Source organism: Pteronotus mesoamericanus, unplaced genomic scaffold (genome assembly GCF_021234165.1).
Source record: "Pteronotus mesoamericanus isolate MK-2021 breed Mesoamerican mustached bat unplaced genomic scaffold, CSHL_Meso_final scaffold_174, whole genome shotgun sequence".
NCBI classification, from domain to species: domain Eukaryota; kingdom Metazoa; phylum Chordata; class Mammalia; order Chiroptera; family Mormoopidae; genus Pteronotus; species Pteronotus mesoamericanus.
In genome coordinates, this window is record NW_026555309.1 from 28430724 (window position 1) to 28454073 (window position 23350).

General features: G+C 31.9%; 1 protein-coding gene across 3 annotated transcripts in view; it reads right to left on the reverse strand.

The window, feature by feature from the left end:
• CSMD3 (CUB and Sushi multiple domains 3) overlaps positions 1 to 23350 on the reverse strand; it is a 929671-nt gene that overhangs the window by 554652 nt on the left and 351669 nt on the right. For 2 of the 3 annotated variants that reach the window (XM_054590413.1, XM_054590412.1), the window contains 2 exons: positions 16896 to 16973; positions 9849 to 9936 (listed from right to left, as the gene is read on the reverse strand). In XM_054590413.1, coding sequence (XP_054446388.1) covers positions 9849 to 9936; positions 16896 to 16973 — 166 coding nt within the window. The remainder of the gene's footprint in view (positions 1 to 9848; positions 9937 to 16895; positions 16974 to 23350) is intronic. The other variant, XM_054590414.1, reaches the window with a different exon arrangement.

Sequence of the window (23350 nt, forward strand, 5' to 3'; positions counted from 1 at the left end):
GAAAGTAATGTGATGAGAGCACAGAAAATGAAGAAGACAGGAGTATAAAATTAAGTTAAAGAAGCAGTTAGAGAGCGGGGTCAGATCATTTATGGATTTGTGTAGGCCATGGTAAGGATTTTAACCTTTCCTCTGAGGGAATTAAACAGCAACTGTAGGACTGACAGCCAAAGGAATGGCATCATGTAACTTTATGTTTTAAAGTGATAATACTGGCTGCTGGGTGAAAAATAACCTTTAAGGGGTAAAGGTAGAATCAGGGGGAATGGTTAATAATTTATTGCAGCAATCCTAGCTCTCATGGAGATGATATGATGGTGACTTGTACTATGAGGGTAGTTTTCAGAAACTAATGATGGTAAAATGTTTTTTTTAAGATTTTTTAATTTTATTTATTTTCAGGCAGAGGGGAAGGGATGGAGGAAGAGAGGGTGAGAAACACCAATAAGTGGTTGCCTCTCATGCACTCCCCACCGGGGACCTGGGCCTCAACCCAGGCATGTGCCCTAACTGGGAATCAAACTGGTGACCCTTTGGTTCATAGGCAGATGCACAATCCGCTAAGCCACACCAGCCAGGGCAAAACTTTCTTCTTTTTTTTAATAGAATGCTTTAGTATAGGCCTGATCCACAGAAGTAATTTTAATTACTATTTTCTCACTAAGTTAATGAATTGATGATTCTGTAAAAGTCACTCAATTTGTTACAGATGATTACAGTATTCTTATTTAACCAGGCTCTTCTTGCTTCAAATAATTGCATCTTGTAACAAGTGTTTGAGCTTGCTTCTTTTGATTATAGCAAACAAATTCACTGACCCTGAAGACAGACAACTAGTAATAATAAGTGAGTTGCTACTATACCACAGACTGGCCAGTGATGGTCTTTGCATCAAATACCCTCTCCTCTACCCAAAGATTAACAACCTCAACAATGTTTTCTTCATTCAATGTGCTGGGGAAGCTAGTTTAGAACTGCAGTTAACAGTTTAAGCTACAGAGTCATAGAGATCTTTGAAACCCTAACTCTTCCCTTTCTCAGCTTTTAGGCTTTGAAAAAAGAAAAATCTCTCCAAGCTTCCTCATCTGCTGTGATCACATAATGAAATATAATTTATAAAGTACATAGGAACTAACACATTTTGAACACTAAATTATCTTCCTCAAACTGGAAATAATTGAGAAAGTCATAAAATTCTTCCCCACTGTTGAAAGAAAGACTCTTTATTTGATATCTGCAAGCACCACCATCCAGGATCACAGCTAAGCTTCAACATATTCTAGACCAAAAATATAAAAGTACTAAATGGCACAGAGAGGAAAAAAATCAATTAAATAACCAGTCTTTTCATTAGCATCTGGACTCAAAAATATCCAGGCACTTGGTATCGTGAACAAATGCACCATTTCCTTTATATGAACTGATTTAATATGTGAATCCCAGTGAAAGACAGCTTTCAACTAAACTTCATGAAAAATATGTATTTCTAGGAAAGTAGCTATACTGTAGTGACAGTAAAGATGAGCTGTACACACTGTAATTTCTGTCACTACTGAAGAAACAGCTAAGTAGAAGCCCAGCTCATACAAGCTTCTACCTTAGTAGCCCAGTCAACCTGATAGCACATCCCAAAATAAATGACTGAACACATTTTTAATTGGAAAGTATCAAATCATCAAGCATATGATATGCAATGCCATAGTTTGGAAAACAAGTGTTGCTCTTCATCATGATTATGCTTCTCTATGGTGATATGATATTTTTAAAAAACTATAGTAATTTTTGCAAAGCACACTATAATATCAAAGCTCTCAGTGAAAGAATATGGATTTTTCAAAATATATAATATTTCTCTATTTTTACACAAGACAGCTAACATCATTTTATATACATGAAGAAATAAAATATGAACTAATATAGAGATAGGAAGAACAAATGATGGTGGTTGGGTCAGAGAAGAGGATTTAAGAAATAAAGAACAAGGAATCCTTAGAGCATTATAACAAGAGTGAACTTGGGTTGCTTCCAAATCTTGGCTATTGTAAATAATGTTACAATAAACGCTGGGGTACATATAATCTTTTGAATTAGTGTTTTAGGTTTCCTTGGCTATGGATGAGTAACTTTTTAAAAAAGATGCGGTCCATTTACACAATGAAATACTACTTGATCACTAAAAAGAAGAAAATCTTACCCTTTGCTACAGCATGAATGGACCTAGAGAGCATTATGCTAAGTAAAACAAGCCATTCAGAGAAAGACAAGTATCTTAGGATTCCACTCATGGAATCTAGTGAACAAAATCAACTAACAAAAGAGAAAAAGACTCATAAATACAAAGGGCAGACTGATTGCTGTCAGAGTGGAAGGTGTTGGGGGTTGGATGAAAAGGTGGAGGGATCAAATAAAAAAATTTAAAAATGCAGACAACCATCTGGTGATTCCAAGAGGAAAAGGAGGGTGAGGGCAGGTTGAAGGGAGGAAAGGGCAGATAATAGGAGATGGGAGGAGACTTGTCTTGGGTGGTAAACCCACAACACGGTGTACAGGTGATGTGTTGTAGAATTGCATACCTGAAACCTGTATACTTTTATTAACCAATGTCACCCAAATAAATGCAATAAAAATGATTAAAATGTATTTAAGTATATTTTTTAATTTTTGTTTTTTGTTTGATTTAAATGTCTGATAATGTCCTGTAGGATGCAGAAAGTCCTCACTTAAAGCAGTTGTATATTTTTTAAATTATCACTGTACAGGTAGAAAATATCCAGGCATAATGAATGACCTAAAAAATTAAGCTATTTGCAAATAATTTCTTTAAAAAATACTAAATGTGAAGAAAAATAAAAAATATCATGAAATATCAGTTTAATATCTTTGAAAATAAAATGATTCTCTAAATGTACTTACATTAGTAATTTCAAAAATGATTTAACTGCACAATAGAAAACCTGAGGTATTTTCTACCAAAATGATATTTAGAGTAGAACATTTTTTTCTGCATGATTTTTCCCTTTTAAAATTCACCCTGTCTGGTGTGGCTTAGTGAATTGAGCACCAACCTGTGAACCAAAGGGTTACTGGTTCTATTTTTAGTCAGAGCACATGCCTGGTTTATGGGCCAGGTCCCCTTTGCGGGGGGGCATACAAGAAGCAACCACACACTGATGTTTCTTTCCCTCTCTTTCTCCCTCCCTTTCTCTACAGTAAATAAACAAAATCTTTAATATTAAAGCCCACAAAATTACACAAGTGATTTATGATTATTATATGAAATGTTGAGATGATTAGCAATAAAAAGATGAAAATTACTTTAAGATATACATTGTTAACATATTTTAATGTAATTTCAGAATTCCAGTTCTCTTCTTATTGACATTCATAGTTTCCACCTTCCTTCCTATGAAAACAGAACAATTGTCTTCTCTACTAGAAGGGCTATTTTTCTACCTGGTTTTGGACTTGCATGCCTCTCCTCTTATTATTTCTACCCTCAATCATTTTTTCTCTCTCATGATTATTCAACCTGCCATTTTAAGCTGGAAGCTAAAGTGATGTTATTAACTCATCTATTGGGAAGCTGAAAAAAAATTACACATTTATATTATTTATTCTAAGGAGATGATAAATTTACTTTAAATTATTTTGTTTCTGGTTCTAAATTTTATTGATACGTTTTTCAGATATTTTAGAAGATGTTCAACATACCAAAACTTTTCTTCAAAGGAGAATAAAAGAACACCATGTTTTTTTATATGTGCTTCTCATTTCATTGTTCTTATAAATTAATGTCATTCCTTTACAAAGACAGCATTGGCAGAACCAAGTCTATGTCAAATGCAAGGAAAATCTAATTCAGCATTCACATACCTTCATATTTTGGTCTAATTTAATGCCTCTTTGCACTGTTGGTTATGATCAGCTTGGAAATTGTTCTGCGTACCTTGGCTAGTGCAATGTTAAAAGCCATTCATTACTTCAATCAATACTGAAACCAACTATTATCCTCTCATTCTCCACCAAATTGGTCCTTTGTGTACAATTTAAAGTATTTCCAGACAGTGATGTCGCTAACTGTCCCCACCTTGCCAATACTTCATTTAACTTCAACTTAAATTTGACTATCACTAGGAATAAGTACTACTTATGATTTTAATTCACATATTGATATACTTCTATGAAACAACAAAAGAGGTTGCAAAATGGATCAATTCCAAATGGGGTAACATCCTAGAAAAAGTAATATATACCAAAGGGATGGATTAAAAAAAAAAAGAAGAGCACTAGGTGAGCACTTTTTTTTTTATTTTTTGTTTGTTAATTTAGTTTGTTCATTAGATTTCACATTTAAGTGAAATCAATATGGTATTTGTGTTCATCTGACTGGCTTATTTCACTTAGTATAATACTCTTGAGGCCCATCCATGCTGCCCTAAAAGATAATATTTTCTTTTTTTATAGCTGAATAGATTTCATTGTACAACAATGTGCCACAGCTTTGTTGTCTCTCATCTCCTGACAGACACTTGGGCTACTTTGAAATCTTGGCTATTGTAAATAATGCTGCAATGAACACTGAAAGCATACAGTCTTTCAAATTAGCGTTTTGGGTTTCTTCATAGTGAGCACATTAAAGTGGATTTTTATATTGAGAATAGCTCTTCATTAATTAAAGAGCTAACGCAGCTAAAACACAAACCATTAAAAATAGTTATAATTCTATACATTGAAGAAAAAAATAAAACAATTATTATCGTAAGTCCTGTACTTTAACTTCCAAAGTTAACTGCACTTAACTCTTCAGAATCCTTGAAAACCTTTGCTGATTACACCTGGCAAAAATATCAAGATTTTAAAATTTAGTATACTTGTGAAAAAAAGGCAACTGAAGTTTTTACTTTTATCTTGATATTTGTTCTTTTTTTTTCTGGAGTCTACAAAATAAATGCTTGCCCCTGAAAGAATTTTTTCTGTGGTTGGGTTTTATTTACATCTTATATTCAACATTTACTAGATCAAATTGTGTCTTAATTGAACATAACTTTTTTATAGGTGTTCAGTCCTTGATAAACAGTAGGAAGTGAAGCACCTATTGTTTTTACAAGTGAAGTGCCATACAGCTCCATAAGTGGTTCATAAAATAAGAGAAAGGCATGTGATTAGATAATGAAATTCTTTGATGGAAAAAAATAAATTAATTAATAAAGAGTACTTTTGACTATTAGCAGTAATAAGGGTTAGGAAGTGGCATGCTATTCAAAAAATTACAATATAAACAAAAACTTAAGAGCCAAAATTAAATGTATTTAAGTATCTAAACAAAAACTTTTATTCTGTGACAGAATATTTACATGAGGTAAGGAGTGTCTTAATGAAGATTAATAAACATTTAAAATATTACCTGAGAAGATATAATATGTGTGGCATCATTTTTATTGTTATAACCATAGAACAGACAGTGGTTCATGAAATTAGGTATTAGAATCTCTGATTATATAATCCCTGCAAATCAAAATGTAAAATAAAACCAGGGGGAAAAACACACACACGCACGCACGCACGCACGCACGCACGCAATTGAGTTCTGAGGAGTTTTAACGCTGTGGGGTCAGGTTGGTAAGCTTCTTAATGGCTTCTGCCGCCTGCTCTTTTGAAGTCCGCATGCGGGCATTCGCAAACAATGCCGTGCATAGGCCAGTCCAGTTAGCCTCACACTTCTGCACGTTATAGTAGCTCTACCTGCACCCTGTGCTATTCTACTCTGCTTCCTCATGCACCTGCATTCATATCAGCATGAATTAAGAGATACGATGAGAAGAACCTTGTCTCTAATTTTTTTAAGTTTCAGTTATGATAAAGCCTTTATACTTTATTATTAATAACCAATTAACTGTAAAAAGACCCCCAAATGACTGTCACCCTGTGTTTAAGAATAGCTGAGCGTGGAGGGGGCTAGCGGGGGAAGGAAGGGGAAGGGCAAGCCAAGAAACACAAATAGAGGACTCATGGGCACGGACATTGCGGGTGGATCGACTGCGGGAGTTGGTGAGGTACAGGGCAGGGGAGAGCAATGGGGAAAAAGGTGGGACAACTGTAACTGAACAACAATAAAAAAAAGAATAACTGATGTAAAGGAATAAAGTAATTGAAGGGGAGTTTTAAAGAGTTAACATCAAAGTAAGAAAACATTCCAGAGACTTAGATGAACTGAACCTTGTGAAACAGTGTTGTAAATTATCCAAGATTATCAGTTTTTTTAAATATTAGAATAAACCTTTAAAAATAGTAGGAATTAATTTTTGAATAGGACATTCTAGTTTACAAAGCACTTTCCTGTATAAATTCCCATTTGTTATAACTCCTGTAGCAGTTAGAAATATCATTTATTTTCCCACTAAAGAAATAAAACTATGCAAGACTATTCCACAAGGTATTTTTTAGGCAATATTTAAAGTGCAAGGAGGAAACCCAAAGCAACTACCTCATTGTTTGTGAATGCTCAATGATTTATAAATTGAAAGGGCAATTAGATTGGATACTGACTACTGCATTTAATATTTGTATCTTCAAGCCTATATGGAGATGCTAAAAATTAACAATAAATTATTGCATATGTTAGTAGAGCAAATTTGGCATAGTAAGTTGTCACTGCCATATTAAGCCTATAACATAAAATAAACTCAATTTTTCACATTCAGTTTATCAACATTATAGCCAACTGAGAAAAGTTTCAAGTAGATTGGATTAGATTATCTCTAGATGATTATAGCTGTTACATTTCATGAATCAATGTTTTTTATTAAAATAAATCTGCCAACACAAATATACCTCAAATATTTCTTCATGTTTTTATGCTGCTGTGATTCTTTAATGAATAAAGAGTGTCTAACATTTAAATTCGATGTGTTTAACTTTCAAACCATTCTCATTTAACATAAATAACTGTGCTATAAGGCAGTTCTAATATGTATGTCATACAATTACATAATCCTGATTAAAATAAATCGTAATTAATGTTTTTTTTCTCTCAGTAAATTTAACTTTCCAGCAAAAACTAAAAACAAGAAATAGTGGTTTATTAAATGGTGGGCAAGTCTCAGTATCAGCTTTCTGAAGAGTAGAGAGCAACATGGAAATTACTAGGTAATTTCTGAGGTTTACTTCCCAGGTATAAAATTCAGGAAGATTATAATAATAATTATTTAATAAAATACAAATAGCTATATAAAATATTATCCTGGGCTGTGTGACAATACAGGCTATCTCTGTAATTTTGGATTGGACTATGGATTCTCTTAACTTTTAAAAGAAAAATAGGCCCTGAGCATTCTACAAGGATGGGACATACAATGACGTTACAGCTCAGCTAGTAATAACCCGCCTTACCATAAGCATTAGGGGAGACATAGTCCTGCATGTATCATCCTTCCCCGGTCTCTGTGCTCCCTCTCCTTCAACTACTAAGTCAGCCAGAGATCTGATTGTAACGCACAGAACCAGAGATTTACAATAGCCTGTCTCCTACTCGAAATCTCAGAATCATAAACCAGAGAAAAGTTCCACATGGTTTCTACGCAAATAGAAATGAGCAAGTGAACTGCTACCTTAAATTAGTTATTCATTTTATTTGAGAAACAAAATTGCATTATTTTAGATTTTATTTGAAGAATTCCAAACTGTGTCATGGGTCAAACTGGTTTCAGATGAGTGAGTTCAGGAGTATGAACTAGTGAGGAGTTGAAGACGGTTTTGCCCCTAGAGTACAAAGCTGGGAACTAAGGGGAATCTAAAGCACAGCCCCAGGACAGCAGACAGGCAGGCAGAGGTTCAGTAGGACAAGGCACGCTGTTTCAACTGCAGAGCCTGGAGAGATCAACTGACATTTGCAGTGTGGTTACCTATCCCATACTGTTTGCCAGGACTCTGGCAGTGGATGCAGAAGTAGGTAGTTCGTGCAACAGGTATTAGCAAAGTACAAAATTAAAGTGGCAGCAGCCATTTTTATTGCAGATTTTTTTTTCTACCTTTCTTCATAGGCTAAAATGGCAGCTTCCAAACTGTGTTGGGCATGTCAGGTTGCGGCAGTGAGCACACAGGGACTGCAGTGTGCTTTCAACTTTTGAAGAAAATACCATATGATCTCACCTATAAGCGGAACCTAACCAACAATGCAAAGAAGCAAGGAAAATATGACCAGCAACACTGAAAGGAAAAGAAATCAACAGAGACAAGAGGGAAGGGGCGGGGGCAGGGAAAGGGAAGGGAAGGGGAAAGTCAAGGAACATATAGCAAGGACTCATGGACAAAACCAAAGGGGAAGAGCTGAGGGAGGGAAGGTGGGAGGGGGCAAGGGAAAGAGGTGGGGGGAAGGCAGAGACAAATGTATTTAAAAAGTAAATAAATTAATTAAAATAACAAAAAAAAAACAAAAAAACAAACAAAAAAAATAAAAAGATTAGGAAAAAACTATGAAAATATCAATTCAGTATGGATTTTAGTTAGCAAATATGTATTGGTTCATTAACATGTATGGTAACAAGATGACTACATTAAAGTAAGATGGTACTAAATACGAGAAGCTGAATGTGGGGTATATAAGAAAATTGTATTATCTTTGTAATTTTTAAAAAAATAAATTTAAAACTAAAAAAAAAAAAAGAAAATACAGGCATCTATCATTCATTGCGCAGATTACTGGCTTAAGATAGTTCAACATTAGATCACTATATCTCTTTTATGGATATCATATTATCATGAAGCTGGATTTTCAGTAGCTGCTTTGATAAAAAGCAAATACCACACAATTTCACTGAGAACAGGAAATGAGAGCAGTGATATCCAATCTTATTCCAAGTTTTGAGAAGTTATGAAGTGCACAATAGGGTCAAGTTGTTAGAACATGAAACCCTAAGACAAACTACTTAATGAATGCATGTGTTAAGTTTTTCTTTGGGCCTGAGGAGACATGAAAAAATGACTAAAATATTAAGGACATCATGATCCTAAACAACCAGGAATTTTTTTGTGCTAAAACATATTCTATATTATGGGTCTTTTTTTAAATCTTTTTTTATTTTTATTTTTTTGTACAGCAGTGTTTCTCAAGGAGCGTCTGGGCCAACTACATTGCAGTCCTGAGAGGGAGGGGGTTGTTACTCAGATGTACTATCCACACCTCAGTTATCTAACAGTAAAGATCAAGCAACTGAATTTTTATATTGAAATGTTTAGATAATTCCAAATAATGAAGAGGTTTGAACATGAAAAACATAGTGGTTATCTGGGAATATGGGTCAGGTGGGTATAGCAATAAAGCAAGTACTTGGTGTGAATATATTTTAGAAATAATAGCTATTATTAGCTACCATGTGAAAAGCTCTACAGAGATTATATATTACTTTCTGGATAAAATGTAAGATCTCTGGGATATAAAATAAGGGGTCACTCATGGCCCGGCTGCTTCTGCCTTTTTCACCTTCTCTTCTACAATCTGCATCCATCTTCATCATGACAACCTATGTGACCTCTTCACACACACACACACACACACACACACGCACACACACACCACTTAGCAGTAGAATTCAAATACAAATTCATGTCCTTCAAAACTAATCCCATGATTTTCACTTAGCACATGATGAGAAATTAATCATTTAAACTCCATATGTGCTCTCTGATGTTATTCGACACTTGAAAATAATGAAATATTATTAATAGTAACATATCAATAGAATCTAGCTGCTATCATTGTAGTCACCGTGTCTTCATCTCTATACTATTACTAGTTTTTGATTTAAATTAAACTTTAACAAAATAATGAAATAAACAATTAAAAATATTACCTGAAATCTGATCCAACTCTCTTCCCATTTTCTGGTTCACCTGGATCTGGACATAAATTGGAAGCTGTTTTAATACCTCCCTCATTTACTGTAACAGAAAAGAGAAAAAAAAATCAAAATGTATATAATCAGAAAATTAAGGACACTAACATAAAACTTTACATAAAACATATTTTATATATTGTTATTACAATTTAAATATAAAAAGGTAAAATATACTTCTATAACCCATAATGAATACAAAAATGGTTTTTCTATTGTGGATTAAATAATTAAGTAATTAAGTTTGATATTCATATTCAATGACATATTACTATAAATATTAACACTTCAACAGTTAACATCTTATTTTTAATTACTATCAAAATTGTGAAATCTCTGGAAATGCATTCCCAGGGTATTGGTGCCAGAGTTTCCAGTATTATTGGCAGTAAAGAAGTCATGGACAGTTCTAACAGTGTCAACTGGGTACCTGCTATTTTTCAAGCTGTAATAGAAAAATAAGACCCTATGAAGAAAGTTCAAGGTTATTATCACTTCTTATATGGTCTATAACAAAGCAATTTAGTCTACAAATGCCAAAGTAAAACTACGGCATTTTACCCCGCATATTCTAGAATTATGATATTATGATAAAAACTAAAATAATGGCTTTGCCCTCTAGCAATTTCCATGATGGTTTACTTAGCCATTGTACTTGCGTGCAGTAGTTTCTTCAGAACACCCAGTTAACAAAAGATTAATATATTCTGTGAATGTGATCACATTGGATAAATAAATTCTCAAAGTAGAATTTTTCATGGGAAGATTATTTAAAAAGATAGTTCTGAAACATCTGAGTTATACTGTATTATAAATTCAATTGTATAGTAAATGAGAATAACTTCTATTTTGCTCTTTTCTAAAATTGCATTTTATTGTTTATGCTCTTAGAGTTGTCCCCATTTTTCCCCTTTGCCCCCCTCCACCCAGCCTCCTGATTCCTTCAGGCAATGCCCACACTCCTGTCCATGTCTGTGGGTCATGCATATACGCTCTTTGGCTAATCTCTTCACCTTCTTTCAAACTTCATCAATTTAAGTGCTTTGACTTTGAGTGGTAAACTCACAGCACAATATCCAGATGACGTATTATGGAACTGTACGCTTGAAACCTATATAATTGTACTAACCAATGTCATCCAGGTAAACGTAATTAATTACTTTTTAAAGAATAGTACCTGAGTAGAGATTCCATTAGGGAAAAAAAATACTAACTTAGCAATGGTTCTCATCTTACACTATGGATTAAAATCACTGTGGAGCTTTTTTTAAAGAATAAAGATGTATACTTTTAATGCAATTTTACTCTATGGTAGGACCCTGGACATCACTTTTGTTTATTTGTTTTTGTTTTTTTAATAATACTCAAAGTAATTCTAATGTGAAGTCAATGTTGAGGACCACTGGATTCCTGCGTCATTTAGTGAAGACTGGTCAATGAGCTCAAATTGACTGATCAGATAAAAAGATAAATGTCAGATGATGGCCCAACAGTCATATCTCTAATAAAGTTGTGATATTTTAAATTACATACTAAATTGTACTTTTGTGCCCTTCATTCTATAAAAATCACTGTCTTAAATAACCCCAACAATACCCTATTGCCAACTCTATTGCACATTCACTGGTCCATGATAAGTATGTGATATTTATGCTTTGCTTGATCTGTTGACTTGCTATGTAATCCATTTTACCCTTTGATTTGTGTGTGTGTGCATGTATGTGGCATTTTTGTTACTTTTGCTGATGTCACATATAGTGGATAAAAGACACTGACCCACAGTTGTCCATAAAATATAGACATAAAATATAAAAATATTTCCCTCATAGACTGGTAAATTACCTTTTTATTAATGACCCCCAATCTATGTTTTTTTTTGTCTTTTTCAAATTCCTCTCTTGTTCCTTCAGTGACTTAATAAACCAACAAAACTCCTAATGTCATCTCATGTGCCTGCTCATATTCAACCTAATCACAGCTGCTTTTATGACTCCCTCATCATTCATCTCCAAACCTTTTTGAGTGTTAGAGGACTAAACTCTCTCAAACACAGTTTTTATTACTGTTTAAGTCTCCTGTCATTCTGGATTTCTAGTGTATCAATTGTATTTCTCACTAGTCATCATGACACATCCACAACTCAAGTCCAACGGATTCTTTATCATTCTGCAGTTTTAGTGGGCAGCCTTGCTTATCCCATGCTTTGTGTTTTCTCCATATCTCCATGTTTTTCCTTTCTTCCAAATAGCAAAGTCCTATTTAGTTTTCAAAACTCATCTGAAGTATCACTTTTTACAAAATACAATCTCATTTTTTCAAAATTATTCAAATCCCCCTTTTATATAATATGGACAATGTTATACTTAATTTTAAAATCATTTTATCATATTATAAAAGAATAGCTTTGCATTCTTAAGTCACATGTACAAAATATTATATCTATGATAAGGGGAAAACTTATAATTATTTTAATATACCGCAGTGCCTAAATAGGAGTTAATAATGACTCAGTAAATATGTCCTAGTTATTTGATTAACAACTATAACTTGTATATTGTTTTCAATGAGTCAGGTATTATCTGTGGGAAGCACCCTCTTTCCTATCTTTAAATGGCTTTGTAAATATTGCAGTGTATGTTATTAAAGTGTGATATTTTAACATGGGATAGAGATAAGGAAAATAAGTGACATGACCACACTTATCTACTTTATTATATTATAATATATAACAGATTATAGTTTAATCTAGAAGTACCCTATGAACACATTTTTAAAAATAAAAATAATAAAAATCATTTTTTCATTTCATTATTGTCTTAAAAAGTAAGTCTAGGTCATATGAATTTTTACAATAACTAATATGTACATAGTACTCATTACATATCAGGGACTATTCTACATTGATCTTCTATGTATCAATTTACTTAATCTTCATAACAATCTTAAGTGTAGCTACTAATATACTTCCTACAGGTGAGGAGACTGAGGCATGGAGAGGTTAGAAATGTTTCCAAAGTCATATTGATAGTTAATGCTTTAGTCTAGGTTTAATTATTGGCAGATTGATTCAAGAAATTCTACTACCATTAAGCCCTATATCCTGTCTAGAAATCTCAGCAGGACAAAACAGTCTCATTAATTATAATTCAAAACACATTTGAGAGATTTCATCTTAAAATGAACATAATAATTATAAAATTCACCATTTTCACTTAGTTAACCATCGGTCTTATGATTTTAATTGTCAAATTATTTGTGTTTATTTGAAATTGTCCTTTAAACTGCTATTTTTGAACATTTGCAATATGGAGAAGACTTCCTAATTTCAAATGTAAAGATAACAGGAGACCTCTGTACAATACATGTATTTAATGCTCATTAATTAAAAACATTTACAATAACAAATAAAGGAAAAAATATATAATCACTTATTTTTCTGATATTTAGATATTTCATAACTGCCCATAGCTAGTGACACCAAGAAGTCCCAATGAAGTTAGTGCTCATTTTAATCAGATGCTTTCGCTATATAATGCTATTTAGGCAACTAAGAAGGTTTAGCACTTTTACTCCTTTTAACGTGAATAGTAACTTGCAGAGTGGTAAGAACCTATGTATTGATTAAAAGTCTAAATAAATGGACAGGGTGATGTTTCTTGAGAAGAGCATCACTATGAGGAATGCCTTTTTGCTTTGACCTTTAAGGATGATGATGATGATGATGATGATGATGGTGATGGTGACGATGATGATGATGATGACAACATGAGTCCTTTTCCCATACATTGACAAAAAAGAGAGGACAACATTGATAGCATTTTAAAAATTAAATTAATTTTATATAACATTGAAAAGTATTTATTATATGTTTATAAAATAAGCTATAAAATTTAATTGACCATATTATTGTATGTTCCAGCTTGAAAACACTATACAATTAGTCAACATCAAACAAAATAGTCTCGTTATTATAACCAACTTATCTCAGTCTTTTAATATTATTTAGCACATAGTCTACTGTAAAATAAAAATACTTAGATTCCAACTAAAAGTCACCTCCACATTACCTCATCCAACTAGTTACATTGCTATATTTCTTAGATTTTTTTAATATTAGATTTTAATATTTTATGTCTCCTTATTAAAAAAAAAGTGTCTTTGAATATTGTTCTGAACTCAAATATCATGGATATTGGCAGAATGTTATTTTATACTAAGTTCATGTTACACACAAAGTTGCTTCTTAACTGATTTAGCTTCCCAGTAAAACTTTAGATCCTTGCCAGCTGAGACTGGGCTTTATTCATTCACTCTTTTCCCTTCTCGCGTGGTGCTGCCCTGGAGAAGCAGTTCAAACAAAACTGTGGAATGATGGATAGTATGAAAGAAAGGAAGCATGGAGTTGAAGAAGTTGAAATAAAAAAAAAACAATAAATTGTGGGAACATCACACTTTCTTTATAATTACACTTTCATATTCTAAATAGTCTAGGCAAAAAGTTGGCAAGACTTTGAGTTCACCAAGTTCAACATTTTCAAATATAAAAATGTTTTTAACTTTAAAATTAAAAATATTTTTCCTCTCTTGGTAAACCTATTATTTTAGATGAAGAATAACGATAGAGATAGAGACTGTTTAATTTCATACATTAAAGTTAGAAAAAGATCAGAATTAACCATTTTAACAACCAAATGCTCCCCATGAAGACTACCTGCAGCTTTCTGAACCTCCTATTCATTTGTTTGTTAACTTTAAAGGGTTACTGAGGGAAAATATGCTTTGGCGATGTGTGTAGTTCATAACCTCCACAGTTATGCTCACTTCTGGTAGTTCAAGTATCAGAATTATTGTTTTTACAAAGGCTGCAAGCTTTACCATGTTTTTCATTTGAAAGGTGTCAGATAAAAAAATCTACATTTATGATTATTTTATCCTATGTTCAATAAGTGATATCAAGGGAATGAAGTACAGAATGCTTATTAGACAATAAATAATAAATAAAAATAAATAATGCTTATTAGACATAATATTAATAATAATTAAAATGATATAAAACTTTTCTGTAAACAACCTTAGAGAATATATATTTGAAACTAGTTATTAAATATTTGAGATAAAATTATAATAAAGTAAAATTAAACTAATGTTGGCTTGTTATTTTGTGACTATGAAAAACCAGCATAATTTGTTTTGATTGAAGTTGATTGTTTATATTCAAAAATAAAGTACAAGAGTATTTTTCATCTCACATAAAATGTAATAGATAAATGCAAATTTTGTTTTAATATTACTAAGTAAATTAATATTTTGTTTTATATAGATTTTTTAAATCCAGGGTTTTTTCCCCAGATACCATATTATGCTGTTTCCTTTCTTGATCACCCGCATAAAACCTGTACAAAACTATAAACATAATATATATGCCCACTAAGGCCATATTCCAAGTATAGAGTGTTACATATATGTTAATACCTTAATAAGTTTTATATATTTCAGTATAATTAGCTTGAATTTCTCAGGAAATATAAAAGTATGAAGCATGCAGCATATAAAATAACATTAGTGGAGCGAAAATGAAGAAAGGGTGAAAAAATCATAGCATATAGTTCCACTAAGAATTACGAAATAAATACATTGGCCACAAAAAATATTAGAAATAAAGGTAGTAAACCTCATATTTAAGTCTGCAGACATTTAACTTTTATTTCATGTTGATGTGATAAAATTTCATGTCAGAATAATTAAATCTGATGTTTTTCTGTTTATATTTTCTATCATAGAAAAAATATTTCTGAAATGTATTATATAATTAATGAGAAGAACACTATAGCACTATTTATTTTTCCTAAAAACTGGCCTCTCAAACTCAAATATGTGTTAACCTAAAAATATAACAAGAAATCATAATTACACCACTAAACACTTTAAAATGAACTATTTAGTGCTTTACAAACAGATTACCCTATTTGATCAAGAGTTTCCAGTTGATATCTGTCATTATTGGTTTAATATTTTCAAATCTAACAAAATCTAAACACATTTTTAAATTATGACACTTAAAATTTTTGATAACATATAGGCTCCCAATTTTCTTCCTGATAATTGATATAAATGCTCAATTAGTTATTTTCTGTTATATATGGAAATTTATAAACATGTAGGTAAGATACTTTTCTGATATAACTATAATAAATGATTTTGTTAGTTATAAACTCATTGCACCAAATGATCTGAAATTAAATAAAAATATGATTCTAAAAAATATACTCTTGTTAAAATAACTATTTACAATTACTAATTATATTTTCCACCAACATGTCATTCTGCAAGTCAGATGCTGTGTCATGAATGGCTTATTTCAAAATTTGTAGTATCTATCTGTATGAACATAAAGACTGGAATTACTACAAACTGCATTGATTTATATTACAAAAATGCCAACCTTTCCTAAAACTTTTATGTTTGTTTATGGTAATAAAGAATTCAATAATTCAATGATTCTTGATCAGATTCATGGATGAATGCATAATTAATTTATGAAAGATCACTGACTTTAAAAAGTTTGGATATTTAAACTCAAATTAAAAACATCTTTTTTTCCTTAGGTGAAAAATTGCTATTAAAATGTTTCCTTAAAAGTAATGTGAAAATGTAGATCTGTTCAAACAATAATTCCCACAAGAGACCACCAATTGAAGGAATTTCACTCTTTTTTTTAAATCTCACATCCTGGAATTACAAAACTAGAGTATTATCAACACACTAGATCAGATCTGTTTACCTTTTGAAATAAGCTGGGCTTGGACATTTACCATATTAATCCATTAACTCAGTACACATTTAAATACAGTAAGATATTGAATAATCATCATGCATGTTATGTAGATATTAATGCAGTTAATTTGGTAAATATGCAAACAGTTTTATAAAACACACACAAACAACACAGACATCACAACTTCACTCTTACACTAGAGAAAGTAACAAAAAAAGGAGTACACTCACAGATAGAAAACTTGTTGCTGTTGTCTTTCCCTGGAAACAATTTAAATCCTCTAGATTTAAAATCTATGGCCTTTTTCACTAGTTAAGAAAACAAACAAAAACATGTATCAGGATATACAATTTTAAAATGAAATTCAAGTTAACAAATTTTGTTAGCATGGATTTATGCAAGTTAAAGAAACTGCTTTCTTAAGCTTGATATAGGGTACCCAGAAGAAAATAAAAGAAAAAAGAAAAACTAGCAATATTATCGCTAAGGAGTAAAATACCAAGCAGTAAAGAAGGATAAGTGTTCTATGGGAAAAATCATGCATATATGTATAGGATTTTTTAATACTATCCAAGGTTTTATATGAGAGCAAAACATGAACACTTTATCATAAACCACTTGAATTCATCAAATTTTATGTATTGAATTGGAAAACTTGAAATACTGAGACATAAAAGTGGAAAGAATTTAATAAACTTGGTCTTTAAAATAAACAAAGTGTATTTTTTAGGTAATTTAGCCTAATGAAATGCTAGGACACATTTAATAAAGTTGTATAATTGGGAAAAATTAAAATATATTCTAATATTTCTGCCAATAACCATTTCCTTTCATAGTCATTACTTTTGACAATATTATTGATATCAGTCCATATTGTATAAAATTTATGAGAGTGAATTACAGCTTAACTGTCTCACTACCTTTTTCTGTTATGACAATATTGGAAATCAATACCATAAAGGGTGGCATACTTCACTGTGCACTAAAAGTTAAAAAAATGTGACTGGGTTTGCTTAAAAAATAATAAATTTGAGGAAATAACAAACCAGTTCAAAAATATTTTTAAAGTATTTAGAATGAAAGAAAAGAATCATTTTTATGTATAAATTATTTATCTAGAGTTACTATATCATTTATAAAATCAATAAACAATAGCTCAGAAGACTATCTGAATTTTTAATGACACCAAGTAAAATAAAGGAACTCTATTTATTTAAAACCCCACTAATTAAAAAGTTATGTGAAGTTGTCTAATGAGATATTTAAACATTAATTTTAAAAGAAAACAAATGAGCATGAACCAGAATGCTAGGGATAGAGTTTACTTCCTTAGTTATAATTTAGAATTTTTTACATATTGCTTTCAATGAGGTTTATAGGTAGGAATAATGGGCTGAAACAATAGGCAATTAGGTTTTATTCATGTCATGAATTTGAAAAGAAACAAAACTGCTTTTTGTTCATTTAAAAGGACCATTTCACTAATTCCAACTTGCCATACCCAATTAGTTCAATATCAGTTATGCATATTTTATTGTTTTTTTGAAACATTTTAAAGTTATTTTTTCTTGTTAATATCTTCAAAAGTAGAAAGCTAAAGACAAGGCCTGATAGTTTACCTGAATATATAGTTAAGAACTATCCATATCTACTATATTAAAAAGAGAGGAAAATGACCACCGGAGTAACAGGTTAAAGAGTCCTGATTCTCAGGAAACATTAGTTGTGTGATTTCGGACCAGAATCTGCCTTTTTACCTTGGTCCCTTCTCTTCAAATAAGAACCTAGGACTAGAGAACTGCTTAGTCTCTAGCGTTTTGAGATTATCTCTGACCCTTTATTGACAGTCAAAAAATGACTACATCTCTCTCAAGTTGTACTTTCTGTTATTATTCTCTTTCGCACAACCACCCTTGGGGGAAACTCAAGTTCTTTCTACTGGAGTTTTCACTTGCTTTAAATTTATTTTCTGCCACTTGTGAATTTTCTGGCTGTCTTAAAATTCCTTCCATTTTGTATTTTGAAGTATAATTCTAGATTCTCCCAGTCCAAACATGACCTATAAGCAGGGATTCTACTTTTACTTTTTTCTGCATTATAAGATTTTATTTTAAGTATTACAAATGGGCCTAAAGATGTCATGGTAGTTTCAACACAAATATGGGATTCTTAAAAATAAACAAAAAGATTGTAAGCCAACAGATGAACATTAAAGAAGAAAAATCCAGAAGGTCAAAGAGCTTGGTTCTACAATGTATTATTAGGGAAGGATATCGAACACTACAGAAAAGGGGTACATGTGTTTGCGTGTATGTTGGGCCACATTCACGCCCGTCCCGGGCTGCGTGTGGTCCATGGGCCACAGGTTGGACACTCTGGTAGTTGGTCTAGACCTTAAATCTTTGGAATCTTATTTTTCAACCACTTTAAAAAATGCGTGTAACATTTTTTGCTTGGTAAACTGAACGGCATATGGAGTTTTAAAAGAAGATACCCCATTTTATAAAATCAATTGTTTAATATTTACAAATCTAGACTGAATTAATTTTGTTACTTTGTAAGTGAAAATGGATGTGCTAGATAACTGGTTTGAAATCACACAACCAATATTTGAATAAAGACTCTAAAATTTGTATATGGGCTTTCTTTCTCCCCAGAATGCAAACAAATTTAGGAATTCATAACACTTATGTAGATATCAGCAGATGTACCCACAATTCTCTGCATGTTCTAACAGGTCTTACAGTTATGGCGTGGTGTGAAATGTCAGGATGAAAGATGTTGAATGTTTATAAGCTCTTTATGGATTCTTATAATGAGCAAATAAAATTACTACATGCCAAGAGTTACCATTGGTAGAGTTCAGAGACACTTTTAACAATTTTAAGACTCAGTCTTTAATTTAATTAGGTTTTAACAGTCATTTTCTGACAGTTTCAAATAAACTTTTTTATTATCTTTGGTCTTACAGTTAAATCTGAAGATCTCAATTCACTTCTTTAGACTTTTTTTTGCTTGTTTTGATATATCATTATTTTAAATGTAAATTATTTTCTGTTTGTTTTCTTTATAATTTCTATTTTCTTTTTATGAATTAATTTTACCAAAGATAATTTGACTATAAAATATATGTGAAAAATATATGTAAAATATATGTAAAATTTCTTTTTGGGGGGGGCACTTAGGTGGCCCTGGTTTTCAAACTTCTCAAAATCTCTACAACAAAAAATATACCTGAAGGTCTATTTGTAAAAATTCTTATTCAAAATAAAGTAATTTTATGCCACATACTTGTTTTACACTCAATGTCAGAGACCACATATGCACTCTATAATGCCTTCTAGCATGACACTAACTGGGAAAGAAGCAACTGTTTCAATAATAGTGACCACAATTAATGAAGAGCATCAGACTTAGGGCAATGGGATATATTCTTCCATTACAAATTTAATTAGTACACTAAATAGTTTTAAATAAAAAATCCATAAAAATTACTTTAATGCATGACAATATTCTGACTTCAGATTATTATGTTTTATTCAAGGTTTTCACTAGATGTTTTGGTATCATTACCTGGACTCTATTTTTTAAAACGTGTAGATGGGCTCTGATAACTATATTTGATTTGGGATTATACTGCTAAATTCATGGCTACTGAAGACAGCACAAGGCATGTCATATCGCATATTCTATATTGTCTACATGCCTCTCCAGCTCCCTTCTTCTCCTTGTTCTTTGTACAGAAGGTTGATCAGAATAGGCTACCTCTTGCTACACAAGCTGTAGTATTGCATTGGCAGCACTGGTATCTGGAGGATTGTCAGGAAAGAATAGCAAGCCCCGCCCCAGGTTTATTGAATTAGAATTCCTGGCTTAACAAGAACCTCAGGTAATTCTTAAGAACATTTAAGTTTATTAAGCACTAAACTCTATCAATCAGACTCCCTTATACCTTGGGGAATGCCAGCAGAAAGATGGAGGGTGGGAGGAAAGTAAGATCAAGATGATTCCACAGCCTCTCATCGTTACATTGTCTGGTATTGACTAGGACCCTTAACTGAAGGCCACTCTCAAGCCAGCTAACTATACACGCCTCTCTGTTCAACATCTCTCTCCCCTCATCCCAGTGCTTTGAAAATGGTGGTAACCTGGCTGCTACTACTCTAGGTTATTCCATGTTCTTTTATGGTTCCTTTACATGCACTCATTTAGAAATAATTCTTTGGTAAGTAAGCCGTCTTTTAATTAGCCCTCACTCCATTGTTTCCCAGTGAACTCTGATGGATATACTACTGGTACATGGAAACCATTAGAGGTCTGATTTTTCAGAAACTATATTACACAACACCTCTCAGTTTGTCTATAAACACTCGTATAATCATCAAAAGACTATACCCAAATAAAATTATGGATGGCTGTTGCTGATCATCCTAACATTGGCTGTTTGTTTTCTAGGGAATGTTTTGAAGAACTGTATCACCCATCTATGCTCTTTTCTAGAATCATTCCCAAAGAATAGAAAATCCACAAGAATAAAGTAGATGAAAGGAAAAGCAAGTGAGTTGGCTATATTGAAGTTAGAGATAAACTGAATTAAGGGTAAAACTGGCAAGAAAAAAATGTGGGGCTAATAGAAACCTGAGAGGAACTGAATGTTACATATTACTTTGGTATAACTTACGCATGAGATTAATATAAATAGTTCTAAATAGAACTGTATGTACTAGTTGTTTCCAGAATTTTGCATCAACATTGCATTAAACTATGTATTTTTATTTCTAAGAAAATCAGCTACTTAAGATACTTAAAATTCCATGCTAATTGTTTTCTTAATTTCTTCACATACTTTTTACCTTATGAGGTTTTTGTATAACTAGATTTTTTTGTTGTTGTAAAAGTGCCACAAGGGGGCAGTATCATTTATTGGCTGTGTTTGTGAAGCATACATACTCTATGCCAACTGTCTAATAAGAATGGGATTATTTTCCTCCTTCCTATAGATATAAAAATAGAGAAGGGCTAAGTAGATCACTCAATTTCATACATATGTTAGTAAAACATGTTCATTTATTGATTCTGAAACTTCAGTCCTTGCATCTATACCACCACCTGACTATGAATAATAGCATTCCACATATTCAAACAGGACTCACAAGTGTATGTAGATGAGATTAGTGCATCCTATCTATTTCTTCCTTTGAGGGCAAAGCTAATAATGCAAAAATTTAAGTAGTCAAAACTATCTGATTTTAAGAATGGTTTACTTTAGTATAGAGCAGAATCATTTTTATTAAATGAATTTAATAATTAAAAAAATGATTATTTACTGATAGTGCCAAGTTTAACCTCATGGCTTGAAGCCTCTTAATATTTTATCTTCTAAGTATGAACAAATGAATTAAAAAGGTGTAGCAAAAGCCAACTGCTTTATGAAATTCATATCATCATATAGTCTTTTTAGCAAATCACCTTTGCCTGCATTCCTTTATAACGGGAAAGTTCAATTGAGTTGGTGAACTTTATTTCCCCCTTTACATAAGCCTACTAAAGAACCATTTTCTAATTTCTCTGGGCTTTGGATCAAAACAATCTAGGAATTTCTATCACTTTAATCTCACTTAGTATTGTGAAGAAATGTCATTTGCAGAATATTTTAAACAAAGAAAAATCAAGCATCAACACTAAAATACTATAGCCCATGACTTAGAATACAAATGATGTAATTATGAAGAGAAAAATATTCTAGGCAATGCACCCCAATCCTAACACCATGCTGTTCTGCCACACATGAAGGTTCTGCTATTCCTAAAATTTTAAAGCTTAATTGTATGATTTCACTCTGCGCACAGCAGGGAAACCATATGCTCTAGAACACTCCATGTGAGGGAAGCAGCTTGTTGCAAAAGTGGGTGAAAATGCCCTGAAATAATTCTGAACAAGATAAAAATGTCTTTGACATAGGACCATTCCTTCAACTCCAAAAAGCAGAGGAGTCAGCTTTGGCACCAGCTTTGATCACAAATAGAAAGTCTAGCCCCTTCAAAATATTTTTAAAAAGGAAAAGGTTTAAAAGTCACAAACATCATATTTACTGTGACAGTCTGATTCAAAGGTAATATAATTAACTATGGTAACCATTTGGGGAATTCAGTTATACACAAAATCAATTTCATTTCCTATCTTTAAAGATAAACTTTCCCTTTTAATTCACTGCATTAAATAGTGTTATATTCCCTTTCTACCCATTCTATAAAAAATGAAAAGCAGTATGGTAAAATAATCCATATGCTTCCAAAATTTCTGATTAATGATTATTGGTGAGCCTAACAATGGGGTTGAAAATCTGAAAAAAAAATTATGAAATAAGGCCATTGTTATAAGGTGATGGTTCCAGTTAATATTAAAATATATATACTTCCTCAGATCTACTCAAAGAAAAAGAAAAATACTGGGTCATTAGAAGTTCTAAATTTCTCTATAGGAATAACTTAGAGGCACAGCTTGAGAGGTAGCATTCAATAAAAATATTAAAATGGTTAGCTACAGATTTGCCATTGGTGAAAAAAAATGAAGTGTCATTGTTTAACATTGTTATGAAGGTTTGCAGGCATCCAGGTTATTTTTATTTTATACCTTTTAAAAATATATAAACCTGTTACCAAATAATTCTTAAAACTTTTTCTTT